General features: G+C 47.1%; 1 protein-coding gene across 2 annotated transcripts in view; it reads right to left on the bottom strand.

The window, feature by feature from the left end:
* LOC109903910 (zinc finger protein 407-like) overlaps positions 1 to 15,670 on the bottom strand; it is a 199,022-nt gene that overhangs the window by 62,320 nt on the left and 121,032 nt on the right. For both annotated transcript variants that reach the window (XM_031791980.1, XM_031791983.1), the window contains exon 5: positions 6,241 to 6,407. In XM_031791980.1, coding sequence (XP_031647840.1) covers positions 6,241 to 6,407 — 167 coding nt within the window. The remainder of the gene's footprint in view (positions 1 to 6,240; positions 6,408 to 15,670) is intronic.

Genomic DNA, 15,670 nt, shown 5'->3' with positions numbered 1-15,670 from the left:
TCAACACACAGAGAGAGAGAGAGAGTGTTCATTAACAGATGAAAGCGGAGGGAAAAGTCACAGATCACTAGTGTATATCCATCAAGGCTCTCACAGTTAACTAATTCCTCCTATCAAATGTATCCGTGTAAATATGTCAAATGGGACAGAAATTGCCAGTGTGGTTTATTGACTGTGATAAAATCTGAAAAGCACCGCTGAACATAATTACATACTTGTCAGAGCCATAAAAATTAGCTTTATTATCAATGGGATGGTTTTGTACAACTTCATTTCTGTCCGATGCCTTCCAGATGGGGCTGAGCTGATCACTCCAGCGGGTTTTTTACCACGCAGTGTGCCTCTCCTCTCTCCCTGCATCTGGCTCTGTCATTAACAGCCTGATCTCTCTCTCTCTCTCTCTCTCTCTCTCTCTCAGCACAGACACGCTTCGCAACAGACAGCAAAACGTTTCACAACAGACAACAAAACGTTTCGTCCAGTTCAGAATGTACATCCTCTTTTATTACTTCAAAATGTTTCCTCTCTACTGAACAGGACCCAGGTGATGGTCCATACCCAGTATAACAGATGTTTAAAACGGTGTTGGTTGTTTGGTCCTCATTTCAAAGAGGTCTTCTCACAAAACTGACTGTCCAGACCGAACCTAATATGTTACGAATATGGAAAGGGGAGACTTTCCTTTTCGAAGGTGTTGGTTGTTGAATTGCAATTAATTGCAAAGTCCCTCTTTGCCATGCAAATGAACTGAATCCCCCAAAAAACATTTCCACTGCATTTCAGCCCTGCCACAAAAGGACTTAGGTGACATCATGTCAGTGATTCTCTCATTAACACAGGTGTGAGTGTTGACGAGGACAAGGCTGGAGATCACTCTGTCATGCTGATTGAGTTCGAATAACAGACTGGAAGCTTCAAAAGGAGGATGGTGCTTGGATTCATTGTTCTTCCTCTGTCAACCATGGTCACCTGCAAGGAAACACGTGCCGTCATCATTGCTTTGCACAAAAAGGGCTTCACAGGCAAGGATATTGCTGCCAGTAAGATTGCACCTAAATCAACCATTTATCGGATCATCAAGAACTTCAAGGAGAGCGGATCAATTGTTGTGAAGAAGGCTTCAGGGCACCCAAGAAAGTACAGCAAACGCCAGGACCGTCTACTAAAGTTGATTCAGCTGGGGCACCACCAGTACAGAGCTGGCTCAGGAATGGCAGCAGGCAGGTGTGGGTGCATCTGCACGCACAGTGAGGCGAAGACTTTTGGGGGATGCCCTGGTGTCAAGAAGGGCGGCAAAGAAGCCACTTCTCTCCAGGAAAAACCTCATATTCTGCAAAAGGTACAGGGATTGGACTACTGAGGACTGAGGTAAAGTAATTTTCTCTGATGAATCCCCTTTCCGATTGTTTGGGGCATCCGAAAAAAAAGCTTGTCTGGAGAAGACAAGGTGAGCGCTACTATCAGTCCTGTGTCATGCCAACAATAAAGCATCCTGAGACCATTCATGTGTGGGGTTGCTTCTCAGACAAGGGAGTGGGCTCACTCACAATATAGCCAAAGAACACTGCCATGAATAAAGAATGGTACCAACACATCCTCCGAGAGCAACTTCTCCCAACCATCCAGGAACAGTTTGGTGACGAATAATGCCTTTTCCAGCATGATGGAGCACCTCGCCATAAGGCAAAAGTGATAACTAAGTGGCTCGGGGAACAAAACATCAATATTTTGGGTCCATGGCAAGGAAACTCCCCAGACCTTAATCCCATTGAGAACTTGTGGTCTATCCTCAAGAGGCGGGTGGACAAACAAAACCCCACAAATTCTGACAAACTCCAAGCATTGATTATGCAATAATGGGCTGCCATCAGTCAGGATGTGACCCAGAAGTTAATTGAGAGCATACCAGGGCGGATTGCAGAGGTCTTGAAAAAGAACACTGCAAATATGGACTCTGCATTAACTTCATGTAATTGTCAATAAAATCCACTTATGAAATGCTTGTAATTATACTTCAGTATTCCATTGTAACATCTGACAAAAATATCTAAAGATACTGAAGCTGCAAACTTTGTGAAAATTAATATTTGTGTCATTCTCAAAACTTCTGGCACGACTGTACTAATGAATGTGTTATTCAATGTGTTTCTATGGGCTTTCGCAGGAAATGCCAAATTCAAGCATTTTTGTACATATTTATATATATAGTTTTTAGACCTACAGGGATCCTAAATTATACATTTTATGACCATCTTAAAACAATTCCTTATGTTAGGCGACAGGTAGCCTAGCGGTTAGAGCGTTAGCCCAGTAACCAAAAGTTTGCTGGTTCAAATACCCGAGCCGTCAAACTAAAAAAATCTGTCAGTGTGTCCTTGAGCAAGGCACTTAACCCTAATTTGCTCCATGGGCACCGTACTACTATGTGATATAACATCTTCTTTTTTAGCTTAGACCTACAGGTGTTAATACAGCGATATATAACAGAGGCTTAGTATGGTGCTGTGTCTCAGTGCCAGCCTGTTGTTGCCCATTGTTAATTACGCCAGCTCCACTCAGCAGGGAAGAACTCTGATTAGTGTGCAGAGCTCTGGCCTGTCTGCCTGCAGGACAGAAGGCACATGCTGTAGCTACCCACATGAAAAAAATACTACAGTTTACTATAGAATACTACAGTACTTACTATAGAGTACTGTAGAATACTATACTACACACTGTAGTATCCCTCGATCATGTGTAGTACTTACTATATAATGTTGCGGTATTCTGCAGAATACTATAGTAAATTCTGCAGTATTATCTGCAACAACAACAAAAAACACTGTAGTATATACTACAGTAATGTCCGCAAAATATACATTTCTCATGTGGGTACAGTAGCACACACACAGGCATGCACACACGCCGACAGACACACACACGGACACTTGCAGCACGTGCACGCTAGCGCGAAGCCATGCACACGCAAGCACACAAACACACACACACTATCACTGTCACTTAACTGCTCGTCTCAATCCAAAAGTTTGAACCTCCACTGTGCATTGATAATGCATCGAGGTGACAACTTCATGCAGAGGGAAAGTAGTGTTTTTCACTTCGGATAACAGCTTTTATTGAATCCACAGAGAGAGAGGAGCCTCGTATTACCCACATTACACCCATTTAAACTCACTCGACTGTGAGGAGTGTTCTAACGCAGTGCCACTTAAGAAGAGAAAACCACCAGTCTTAAATAGGTGCTTTTCCCCTTAGCTATAGAGGATTCCTATTTGTTCATTCTGGAATGATAGAAATCTTTGGGCTTTTAAATTGCCCTTCTTCCTCTCTTTCTCCTTGTCGGCATTGAAACCTTCTGGGCAACATTAGGGGAATGTTAGGGGGAACGTTTGCAGTCTGTTAGGGGTGCGTTAGGTCTGCCTCCTCCTCAGTTCCGATCAGAAAAATAGCCCCCTCTTTCCCTTCTCCCCATCGCCCTCCGATTCCACCCGTCGCCCTTCCATCACTCATTATGCCCCCATGCTACAAGACCCCACCACGACAAAATCCATAGCCATCGATTCCCGCGCCCAGTCGCCACAATTATTATTTTAGTGGAAACGCTGGCGATAAATTACGTGTGCTTTTCATCTGCCGTTCGATGGTGGTGAGCCCTCTGAGGGCCGAGGGGAGGATGGCGTGGGTGGGGGGACCGGGCAGTGACGGGGCCCTGTCAACACCAGGGGATCCAGCAGGCTAAAGACACTGAGCACAGGGCCCGTACACACACACACACAAACACAACTCGCTCACGGAGATACACAGATCAGACAAACACACAGTCGTACACAAAACGCAACCCAGATTACACCCAGTCACACACACACACACAGACACATACATGTACTGTACATATTACCTCGGACCCCTGCACATCGACCCGATACTGATGCCCCGTGTATACAGCCAAGTTATCGTTACTCATGGTGGATTTATTATGACTTTTATTATGAAGTGTTCTTACTTATTTCTCTACATTGTTGGCAAATGCCCGTAAGTTAGCATTTCATTTTTAGCCTACACCTGTTGTTTACGAAGCGTTTGACAAATCACATTTGATTTGATTTGATATGTGTGTCTGGGTGCTGTGTTTTAAATAACCCTGGAGGAGTCTGCATGCAGCTATAATTGCCTCCCTCATTAGTTATGTTTTAGCAGGGTTGCGGTTGGGAGGGCAATTAATTTTACCGCTTAATTTTTGACACAGAATCCGCCCGCTGTATTGATGTGCTCGCCATTTTTGGGCCTCATTTCTCAGGGAAATTAATTGACAAAAGTGCGAAGATTTATCAGCATATCGCCAAATTAAGCGACAAACTGAGGCAATGAGGAAATCAATTGTGGCCCTGTCGCAGCAAACGGCACTGCCGGGGTCCCTATGCGGAAGAGCTGGGGGAAAAGGCTGGGGCGGGTTGGGACATGTCTGATTTATTTATTTATTTGAGACGCTCATTCATCAGCCGTTACAAATTACCCTGGCGGCTGACGCTACCTCCCCTCCTCCTAACCCCCTCCTCCTCCTCTTCCTCCTCAGCTCAGACATTGGGGGGTGTGAGGAGAGTGATTAACATAGAAAACACACAAATCAGCCCCAGAACAATGAATCCAGTTGGGGACATGATTGCAGGCCCAGGAGTGGGAGGTGTTCACACACAGAGGAAAAGCAGGAAGTCCCTCAAGACGGCTGCTCACGTCGCAGTCCCAGTCAGAGAAATGGTGGCAGCACACGTGTGTTTTATAGAGACTCGTTGTCTCTCGACACAACGGAAAATATTCAAATGCAAACAGGACTGAGAACATACCCTATTTAAAAGACAGAATTCAATTTCATGATTAGTGCTGTCGCATATCTCAAACACTGTTCGGCACAACATAAAAGTGCAGCTACCAACTATTCACACACCTTGAAATTGTTGCGCTACATTATCTTGTTGCGCAACATTATCTTGGGCATCGATTGCTGACACACACTCAAACGCAGGCAAGCGCTATTTTCCTGAACACCCCCCACCAGTGGTCCGATCTGTCCTCATCCCGCCTGCTACCCACCCCAGACAAGTAAAAGAGATCTCCAGCTATATGTCACCGAGAATGATTGGCTCAACTTTTAGTTTCCTACTTATTTTATTAGTATTGCAGCTGACCCTTGTGAAGGAGCCCATTTACAACGCTCAAACAGATCACACACGCCGATCATATTTTAGAGTACGTCAACCCGCCAGTGTGCTGGAATGGGATTTCAATGATACGCCAATGTCTGCCTCTGTCACCCCCCCAGTCCCCGTCTGCCCATTAATAGAAGTGTTGCATCATGGAGCTGTAAATTGAGTTAGCTTTCTGGGTGTCACTAATCAGGGCCTCAGTCGTCCCTCTGTCTCTCTTTCTCTCTCTCTCTCTCTCCCTACCCCTCTCCCTCTCACTCCCTACCTCTCTCTCTCCCTACCTCTCTCTCTCTCTCTCTCCCTACCTCTCTCTCTCCCTTCCCATCTCTCTGTCTTTCTCTCTCTCCCTACCCCTCTTTCTCTCTCCCTACCCCTCTCTCTCTCTCTCCCTACCCCTCTCTCTCTCTCCCTTCCCATCTCTCTGTCTTTCTCTCTCTCCCTACCCCTCTCTCTCTCTCTCTCCCTACCCCCTTTCTCTCTCCCTACCCCTCTCTCTCTCTCCCTTCCCATCTCTCTGTCTTTCTCTCTCTCCCTACCCCTCTCTCTCTCTCCCTACCCCTCCCTGTCGCAACAAGTGACACCTAGGCGCTTGGAGCAGAGTAACGGTCGGGCCCCGGCTGACGACCGAGTGACGGTTCTCGGGGAAACAAATGAAAATAAAAAAGGTCTAATTATGTCGGTGGCGCTGTGCCACTGCGAGAGGGGCCCGCGTGACGGATGGACCGTTCTCATGCTGGCGCTCACTCAGCCTGTCATACCGAGACCAGTCCCCCGTGCCTGCCGTCCTGCCTTCTGCTCGCTTTAGTCATTGACTTTAAAAGGGAGTCAAGGAGTAGGTTGACTGACGGACTGACACCTAAAGCAAACAGTCTGGCCACACCAAACAGGCACTTTGTTCATTTCTGTAGTGTAGGTAGGCATCCTGAAGGTGTGTCTCACCTGTGTGGACATGTAGTCATTCACTGCATGTATTGGTATTGGTGTGTGTGTGTACAGTACAGTAGACAATGTGTGTGTGTGTGGGCGTGTTGCATCTCACCTGTGTGTGTCCTGTAGTGGTCTTTCATGGCAGACAGGGTGAGGAAGGCGTAGTGGCAGGCAGGCCAGGCACACTTATGGGGCTTGTCCCCCGTATGCAGCTTCATGTGGTTGTTCAGAGCCCACTTCTCACTGAACGACCGGTCGCACAGATCACATTCAAACTTCCTACGAGGGAGGGAGGGAGGGAGGGAGAGAGGGAGGGAGGGAGGGAGGGAGGGAGGGAGGGAGGGAGGGAGGGAGGGAGGGAGGGAGGGAGGGAGGGAGGGAGGGAGGGAAGGAGGGAGGGAAAAGAAGAGAGAGTTATTTAATCCCAAAGCTGAGGTAAAAGGTAGAAACCCAAGACTGTAAAGTAGGGAAGGGAGGAAGTAGGAGCACACACACACACAGAGATTGCTGGGGCTCCTGGCGTGTCATGTCTGTATAAGCAGGCATTGATTTTTCTATCCAGGCCTGCCACCTCCACCATTTATTCTCTGCTTTGCACCAGGGCCCAGAGGACTGGAGAAATTCTGTTACAGTCCACACACACACACACACACACACACACACACACACACACACACACACACACACACACACACACACACACACACACACACACACACACACACACACACACACACACACACACACACCGGGCTAGTAGAGTTGCCCTGTACAGGGGTCTCCCACCACTTAGCCAGGGCCAACAGGAATACTGTAGGCTAAATGAAAAGCTAGATCAGACTTGACCTCCTACCTGGCTATATGCCTCTAACTCCTCTTCTCCATTATTCCTCATCTTTCTTCCACTCCCATCTCTTAAAACCCAGTTTCCCTTTCTCACAAGCCATCTCTCCCTTGTATCTCTCGTTCCCTCTGTTCCTCCGCCCGACGTGCCAGTCTTTGTGCGATGACATGAGGCACAGTTGATGGGAAAGAGCTCTTCTCCACAGAGGCCAACGGTGCATTACATAGGCCTATATACTTCCAGGTCAGAGTTGGGTGCTCAGTCCCAGATTCATAGCTGTCTAATTAAGCTACAAGCCACACGCATTAGTTAAAACAATAGAATACCACCCGGTCAAATTCAATTTTAGGCCACCACTAGAATTTTGCCTAGCTGGAGAATGAAAAATGTGTGTGCCATAAACTAGTGAAGTCAGATTTTCGGGAGCATTTGTCTTGTGCCGAGACTCGTGAGAGCGTGTTATTTTAGCGAGGAGGGCGTCTTTTAAGGTCCGATTGTGTTGTTTAATGCCTCTGGTATCTGTTTCATAGCACGCCATGTTGACACTCACCTGAACAAATAATGACTTCTAGCAGCGTGGAGCATGTGTCCAAATCAATAATTCAAACTCATACGTTTTCCTTGTGGAGAGAGAGAGGGGGGGGGGGGGGGGGAAGGAATGGGGAGAGTGAGAGAGAGAGAGTCGGGAGTGAGAGGGAGAGAGAGAGTCAGGAGTGAGAGGGAGAGAGAGAGTCAGGAGTGAGAGGGAGAGAGAGAGAGAGAGAGAGTCAGGAGTGAGAGGGAGAGAGAAAGACAGGAGTGAGAGGGAGAGAGAGAGAGAGAGAGTCAGGAGTGAGTGGGAGAGAGAGACATAGGTGGAGACAGAAAGAGAGTGGGGAGTAAGAGAGAGAGAAGAGAGAGAGAGACAGGGACACACACGTACTTGCCTGATACACTACCGTTTGCGCTGCTCTGTAAAGGGTAGTACACAGTATTGTACGAGATCTTCAGTTTCTTGTCAATTTCTCGCATGGAATAGCCTTCATTTCTCAGTACAAGAATAGACTGACGAGTTTCAGAAGAAAGTCTTTGTTTCTGGCCATTTTGAGCCTGTAATCGAACACACAAATGCTGATGCTCCAGATACTCAACTAGTCTAAAGAAGGACAGTTTTATTGCTTCTTTAATCAGAACAACAGCTGTGCTAAGATAATTGCAAAAGGGTTTTCTAATGATCAATTAGCCATAAAAATGATAAACTTGGATTAGCTAACACAACGTGCCATTGGAACACAGGAGTGATGGTTGCTGATAATGGTCCTCTGTACGCCTATGTAGATATTCCATTAAAATCTGCCATTTCCAGCTACAATAGTCATTTACAACATTAACAATGTCTACACCGTAGTTCTGATCAATTTGCTGTTATCTTAAATGGACAAAAACATTTGCTTTTCTTACAAAAACGGACATTTCTAAGTGACCCCAAACGTTTGAACGTCAGTGTATATCATTCTACATTCAAAGGAGAACAAATCTATCTCGCTCACAGATACGCTTGTCGCGTCCCACTATCCTCCCAGTCTTAGGAGACGGCAACTTCAACATCCAATACCACGACCACTCAAACACACATCCCAAAAAAAAAAGTGTCTATATCACCTTGGCCTAATCTCGCAGGCATATTCAACATCTTCCCATTCATTCGCTCCATGTCGTGACTTGCCAAAGATCTTATCCTGGCAATAGATATATGTCTATTTCTCCTTCCCTCTCTCTAGTATTTCTGCAAGAGCCAGTCCCCCCGCCGTGGGAGAGGTAAATAAGATGAATGAAGAAATGCTGTTTTTTACTGTGAACATTATACACAACACTCCTGTCTTATGAGCTAAACGGGGCCGTTGTTTATCGTGGGGCACCATTTCAGCGCTAGGCCTTAACATGGGCCTATTTTTCTGCCTGCCTCTTTCTCTCTGTGTGTGTGTGTGAGTGTTGAGGAGGCATGGTGCCTGCAGTAGACTGATCAGTGGGGGTTTGGTATGGATGAGAGGGGGTATTGCGTCTGTTTTCACCAGATCAGATGGAGCTCTTTGATCTTGTCATCCGCGTGTCACATCACGTCACGATCCACAGTCTAGCCCCTATACATATGCATAGAGCCTACCACCTCTAAACAGTCAGGAGCAAGGCAAAGCAGGCCAGAGACAGAGAGAGGGAGAGAGACAGAGAGAGGGAGAGAGGGGAAAACAGGATATGAGAGAGAGAGAGAGAGAGAGAGAGAGATGAAAAGGAAAAGAGGATGAGAGAGAGAGAGAGAGATGAAAAAGAAAAGAGGATGAGAGAGAGAGAGAGAGAGAGAGAGAGAGAGAGAGAGATGAAATAGAAAAGAGGATGAGAGAGAGAGAGAGAGAGAGAGAGAGAGAGAGAGAGAGAGAGAGAGAGATGAAAAAGAAAAGAGGATGAGAGAGAGAGAGAGAGAGAGAGAGAGAGAGAGAGAGATGAAATAGAAAAGAGGATGAGAGAGAGAGAGAGAGAGAGAGAGAGAGAGAGAGAGAGAGAGAGAGAGAGAGAGATGAAAAAGAAAAGAGGATGAGAGAGGGGTAAGAAACAGGAGGCCTTTCTATTATTTGTTAGATATAATTAGAGTTGTTTTTATTTTTGTTGTGGTTGCTGCTCATCAGGTTTCCACTTGTATGAAATTAACAGGCACACCTTAGATCTCAATTACACGTGATGACAAGGAGCGCAATTGTGTTGGTATACACACACACACACACACACACACGCACACACGCACACAGTATTGTACAACTAGTCCCATTCAAAATACTATTTTCTCTAACCCCTAACCTTAACCCTATTTCATTTTTTATTTTTTATTTAACCTTTATTAAACTAGGCAAGTCAGTTAAGAACAAATTCTTATTAACAATGACGGCCTACTCCGGCCAAATCCGGACGACGCTGGGCCAATTGTGCGCCGCCCTATGGGACTCCCAATCACGGCGAGATGTGATACAGCCTGGATTTGAACCAGGTACTATAGTGACGCCTCTTGCACTGAGATGTAGTGCCTTAGACGGCTGCGCCACTCAGGAGCCGAAACCCTAAAACTAACCCTAGCTCCTAACCCTATATTCTAACCTTATGTCATGAATATTACCGAAGGTGGCTCCCCTTCCTGTTCGGGTGGCGCTCGGCGGTCGTCGTCGCCGGTCTACTAGCTGCCACCGATCTTTTGTTCCATGTTCGTTTGGTTTTGTCTAATTGTTTTCCCCCGTTCATTGTTTGGTTGTTAGGGTGGTGTTATTTAAGTTTGTTTAGCCCGCTTCTGTTTGTGCGGGCTTGTTCTTCTGTATTTGTGAGAGGTGTTAGTGTTTTGTTGGGTTTTCTCGCTGTCCTGGTATTTTTACCAGGGTACTTATTGTAGCAATAGTTACGCCTGTGTTGGGTATAACAATTTTTTTCTTTTTGGACATTAAAGCGTGTTTTTTTCCCGCATCCCTTGCTCTCTGCACCTGACTCCACACCCATTCACTCATTTTTCGAAGAAGCTCGGGCCAGCGGAGCGGAATTATGATGTGGGGGACAGGGAGTTGTTGGCTATGGTTAAGGCCCTGAAGGTGTGGAGACACTGGCTTGAGGGGGCTAAGCACCCTTTCCTCATCTGGACTGACCACCGTAACCTGGAGTATATGCGATCAGCTAGGAGACTGAATCCCCGTCAGGCAAGGTGGGCCATGTATTTCACCAGATTTCGTTTTACGATCTCATATCGACCAGGTTCCCTCAACACTAAGGCCGACGCGCTGTCCCGCCTCTATGACACTGAGGACCGGTCCATCGATCCTACTCCCATCATTCCGGCGGCTAAGCTGGTGGCACCAGTAGTATGGGAGGTGGACGCGGGCATCGAGCGGGCGCTAAGGGAGGAACCTGCGCCTCCACAGTGTCCGGAGGGTCGTAGGTACGTGCCGCTCGCTGTTCGTGATCAATTGATTCGATGGGCTCATAGTCTACCCTTGTCGGGTCACCCGGGTATTTCAAGGACAGTGCGAGGTCTTAGGGGGAAGTACTGGTGGCCCACCTTGGTGAGGGATGTGCGATTCTATGTCTCCTAGGCACCTGCCACGAGGGAGGTTTACAACCCCTCCCCGTTCCACAACGGCCGTGGACCCATCTATCGGTGGATTTTCTTACTGACCTTCCCCCCTCTCAGGGAAACACAACGATCCTGGTCGTTGTGGATCGGTTCTCTAAGTCCTGCCGTCTTATCCCATTGCCCGGTCACCTTACGGCCCTGCAGACTGCGGAGGCTCTTTTCACCCATGTCTTCCGGCACTACAGGGTGCCTGAGGATATTGTTTCTGATCGGGGTACCCAGTTTACCTCCCGAGTGTAGAGGAAATTTATGGAACGTCTGGGGGTCTCGGTCAGCCTGACCTCGGGGTATCACCCGGAGAGTAATGGGCAAGTGGAGAGAGTGAACCAGGAGGTGGGTAGGTTTCTGCGGTCGTATTGCCAGGACCGGCCAGGGGAGTGGGCGAGATACATCCCCTGGGCTGAAATGGGCCAGAATTCACTAAGCCACTCCTCTACCAACATGTCACCGTTTCAGTGCGTGTTGGGGTACCAGCCGGTCCTGGCACCATGGCATCAGAGCCAGACCGAGCCTCCTGCGGTGGAGGAGTGGGTGCAGCGCTCTAAGGAGACCTGGAGGAACGTCCAGGAGTCAATACGTCAGGCAAGTGGACAGCAGAAGAAGAGCGCTGACCGTCACCGCAATGAGGCCCCCGTGTTTGCACCGGGGGACAGGGTCTGGCTCTCGACCCGAAACCTGCCCCTCCGCTTGCCCTGCCGGAAGCTGGGCCCGCAGTGTGTAGGGCCATTTAAAGTCCTGAGGAGAATAAACAAGGTTTGTTATCGATTATTACTTCCTTCGTATTATCGCATTAACCCCTCGTTTCATGCGTCTCTCCTCAGGCCGGTGGTAGCTGGTCCCATGCAGGAAGGTGAGGTTCCGAAGGTCCCTCTGCTCCCTCTGGACATCGAGGGGTCCGCGGCATACACGATACGAGCTATTCTGGACTCAAGACGCCGTGTGAGGGGCCTGCAGTACCTCGTTGACTGGGAGGGGTACGGTCCGGAAGAGAGGTGCTGGGTCCCGGTGGGGGATATTCTAGATCCATCTATGTTGAGAGAGTTCCATCGCCTCCATCCGGATCGCCCTGCGCCTCGGCCCCCGGGTCGTCCCCGAGGTCAGCGTCGGCGCGCTGCGGGAGCTGGGGGGGGTACTTTTACGAATATTACCGAAGGTGGCTCCCCTTCTTGTTCGGGTGGCGCTCGGCGGTCGTCGTCGCCGGTCTACTAGCTGCCACCGATCCTTTGTTCCGTGTTCGTTTGGTTTTTGTCTAATTGTTTTCACCTGTTCATTGTTTGGTTGTTAGGGTGGTGTTATTTAAGTTCGTTTAGCCCGCTTCTGTTTGTGCGGGCTTGTTCTTCTGTATTTGTGAGAGGTGTTAGTGTTTTGTTGGGTTTTCTCGCTGTCCTGGTATTTTTTACCTAAGGGTACTTATTGTAGTAACAGTTACGCCTGTGTTGGGTATAACTATTTTGTTCTTTTTGATTTTGGACATTAAAGCGTGTTTTTTCCCGCATCCTTTGCTCTCTGCACCTGACTCCACACCCATTCACTCATTGAGCGTTACACCTTAACACTCATTCTAACCATAACCCTAAAACGAACCCTAGCTCCTAACCCTAAAACTAACCCTCGCTCCTAACCCTATATTCTAATCTTAACACTCATTCTAACCATAACCATAAAATTAACCCAAGTTCCTAACCCTATATTTATTGATTTATTTCACCTTTATTTAACCATGTTGGCTAGTTGAGAAAGTTCTCATTTTCAACTGCAACCTGGCCAAGATAAAGCAAAGCAGTTCGACACATATAACAACACAGAGTTACACATGGAATAAACAAACATACAGTCAATAATACATAAAAAAATGTTTTTATCTATATACAGTGAGTGCAAATGAGGTAAGATAAGGGAGTTAAGGCAATAAATAGGCCATGGTGGCGAAGTAATTACAATATAGCGATTAAATGAATGATAGATGTGCAGAAGATGAATGTGCAAGTAGAAATACTGGGGTGCAAAGGAGCAAGATTAATAAATAAATACAGTTTGGGGATGAGGTAGATAGATTGGCTGTTTACATATGGGCTATGTACAGATGCAGTGATCTGTGAGCTGCTCTGACAGCTGGTGCTGAAAGATAGTGAGGGAGATATGGGTCTCCAGCTTCAGTGACTTTTGCAGTTCGTTCCAGTCATTGGCAGCAGAGAACTGGAAGGAAAGGCGGCCAAAGGAGGAATTGGCTTTGGGGGTGACCAGTGAGATATACCTGCTGGAGCGCGTGCTACGAGTGGGTGCTGCTATGGTGACCAGTGAGCTGAGATAAGGCGGGGCTTTACCTAGTAGAGACTTGTAGATAACCTGTAGCCAGTGGGTTTGGCAACGAGTATGAAGCGATGGCCAGCCAACAAGAGCGTACAGGTCACAGTAATGGGTAATATATGGGGCTTTGGTGACAAAACGGATGGCACTGTGATAAACTGCATCCAGTTTGCTGAGTAGAGTGTTGGAGGCTATTTTATAAATCACATCGCCGAAGTCGAGGATCGGTAGGATGGTCATTTTTACGAAGGTATGCTTGGCAGCATGAGTGAAGGATGCTTTGTTGCAAAATAGGAAGCCGATTCTAGATTTAATTTTGGATTGGAGATGCTTAATGTGAGTCTGGAAGGAGAGTTTACAGTAAACCCTAAGTAAACCTGGTCTGCGTAGAGGTGGATCAGAGACTCAACGGCAGCGAGAGCGACATCATTGACGTATACAGAGAAGAGAGTCGGCCCGAGAATTCAACCCTGTGGAGACTGCCAGAGGTCCGGATAACAGGCCCTCCGATTTGACACACTGAACTCTATCAGAGAAGTAGTTGTTGAACCAGGCGAGGCAGTCATTTGAGAAACCAAGGCTGTTGAGTCTGCCGATGAGAATGCGATGATTGACAGAGTCAAAAGCCTTGGCCAGATCGAAGAATACAGCTGCACAGTATTGTCTTTTATTGATGGCGGTTATGATGTTGTTTAGGACCTTGAGCATGGCTGAGGTGCACCCATGACCAGCTCTGAAACCAGATTACATATTCTAACCTTAACACTCTTTCTAACCATGACCCTAAAACTAACCCTAGCTCCTAACCCTAAAACTAACCCTCGCTCCTAACGCTATATTCTAACCTTAACACTCATTCTAACCATAACCTGCTATTTCTTAGGGGGTTTAACAATAGATGGTCAACATTTTTTGGTTTCACTATTCTTGTCCACGCACACGCACACACACACACACACACACACACACACACACACACACACACACACACACACACACACACACACACACACACACACACACACACACACCCTCTGTTTCTCTCTTTCCTCTGATCCTGAAGCAGCTAAATGATTGGCATCCCATGCAGATTTATTCAAATAGCCAGGTGGGCCTCTTCCCTGTAAGCTCCTGTCTTTATTCCTATACTGTCATTCATCACCATACTTCTCACACATACATTGTGTGGATCTGCAGGATACACTTCCACTGATGACAAAGGAAGCCCATGTGAAGCCTCTCTGCACTACCGCCCCCATGTGGCAAGGTGGTCACTGGGATAGGATTGTGTGTGTGTGTGTGTGTGTCAGTAACTTACTTCCACTAACCCTATTTTACTTATTAGACACAACAGGACACGTGGCACAAAACTGACCAGTCATAGCCTTCCTAAATAAGTCAAGATACTGTGAAGTACTGTGGAGACCACTCCAGGGGTCCCTCCCTTTCCCTCACGTTAGGTTGACCCGAAAACTCTCCGCCATATTCTCACACTTCAGAGGGAGAGAGAGGCCAACTCTCCCTTCCAGCCAAACTGACACAAACAGACAACTTCAAAATGAAGACTGTTGTTTATTTAGTGAAGGGGGGGATGGGGGAAAGAGAGAGAGAGTCCATCTTATATGCAACTGTCAGGAGAGGATTTTCACCTGCAAAATAAGAGTGTGTGTGGCGGTGAAATATAACATAGAGGGAGAAACACGACAGCGCTCAGTGTGGATCATCAACTGGCAGGCCTCTCTTTTTTGCTTTCTTTCGCTCTCTTTTTCTCTCTGTCTCTTTCTCTCTGTCTTTCAGTCTCTCTCTCTCTCTCTCTGTCTTTCAGTCTCTCTCTCTCTCTCTCTCTCTCTCTCTCTCTCTCTCTCTCTCTCTCTCTCTCTGTTTACAGACTAAATGACTCTGCACTTCGTCAGCCCGGGCAGCTTAAATCCAGACTAAATTAGCAGAATGAAGATTAGGTCATGAGCTGAGCTGACCATGAGCTGTCGAAGACAGAGGATAACTTTAAACTCTGCCGACTGGGGTCAAAACGTGTTTGTTTGTTTGTTCGTGTTTGTGTTTGTGTGTGTGTGTGTTTGTGTATGCGTGAGGCCAGAAGATTTCTTCTGCCGGAAGTCGATTGAAACCAAATTAAAGGGAGTGTTTAAAAAAAAAAAATTATGGAAGATATTAGATTCCTTTGGGTGACTTTCCTGAGTACACAGCCCTGGTTCCGTTATTTTCCATAAGCGTACACAAAGTCAACTGACG

This window comes from Oncorhynchus kisutch, linkage group LG2 (assembly GCF_002021735.2).
Source record: "Oncorhynchus kisutch isolate 150728-3 linkage group LG2, Okis_V2, whole genome shotgun sequence".
Taxonomy (NCBI): domain Eukaryota; kingdom Metazoa; phylum Chordata; class Actinopteri; order Salmoniformes; family Salmonidae; genus Oncorhynchus; species Oncorhynchus kisutch.
Note: the sequence above shows the minus strand (reverse complement) of the source record. Positions and strands in the feature narration are given on the sequence as shown.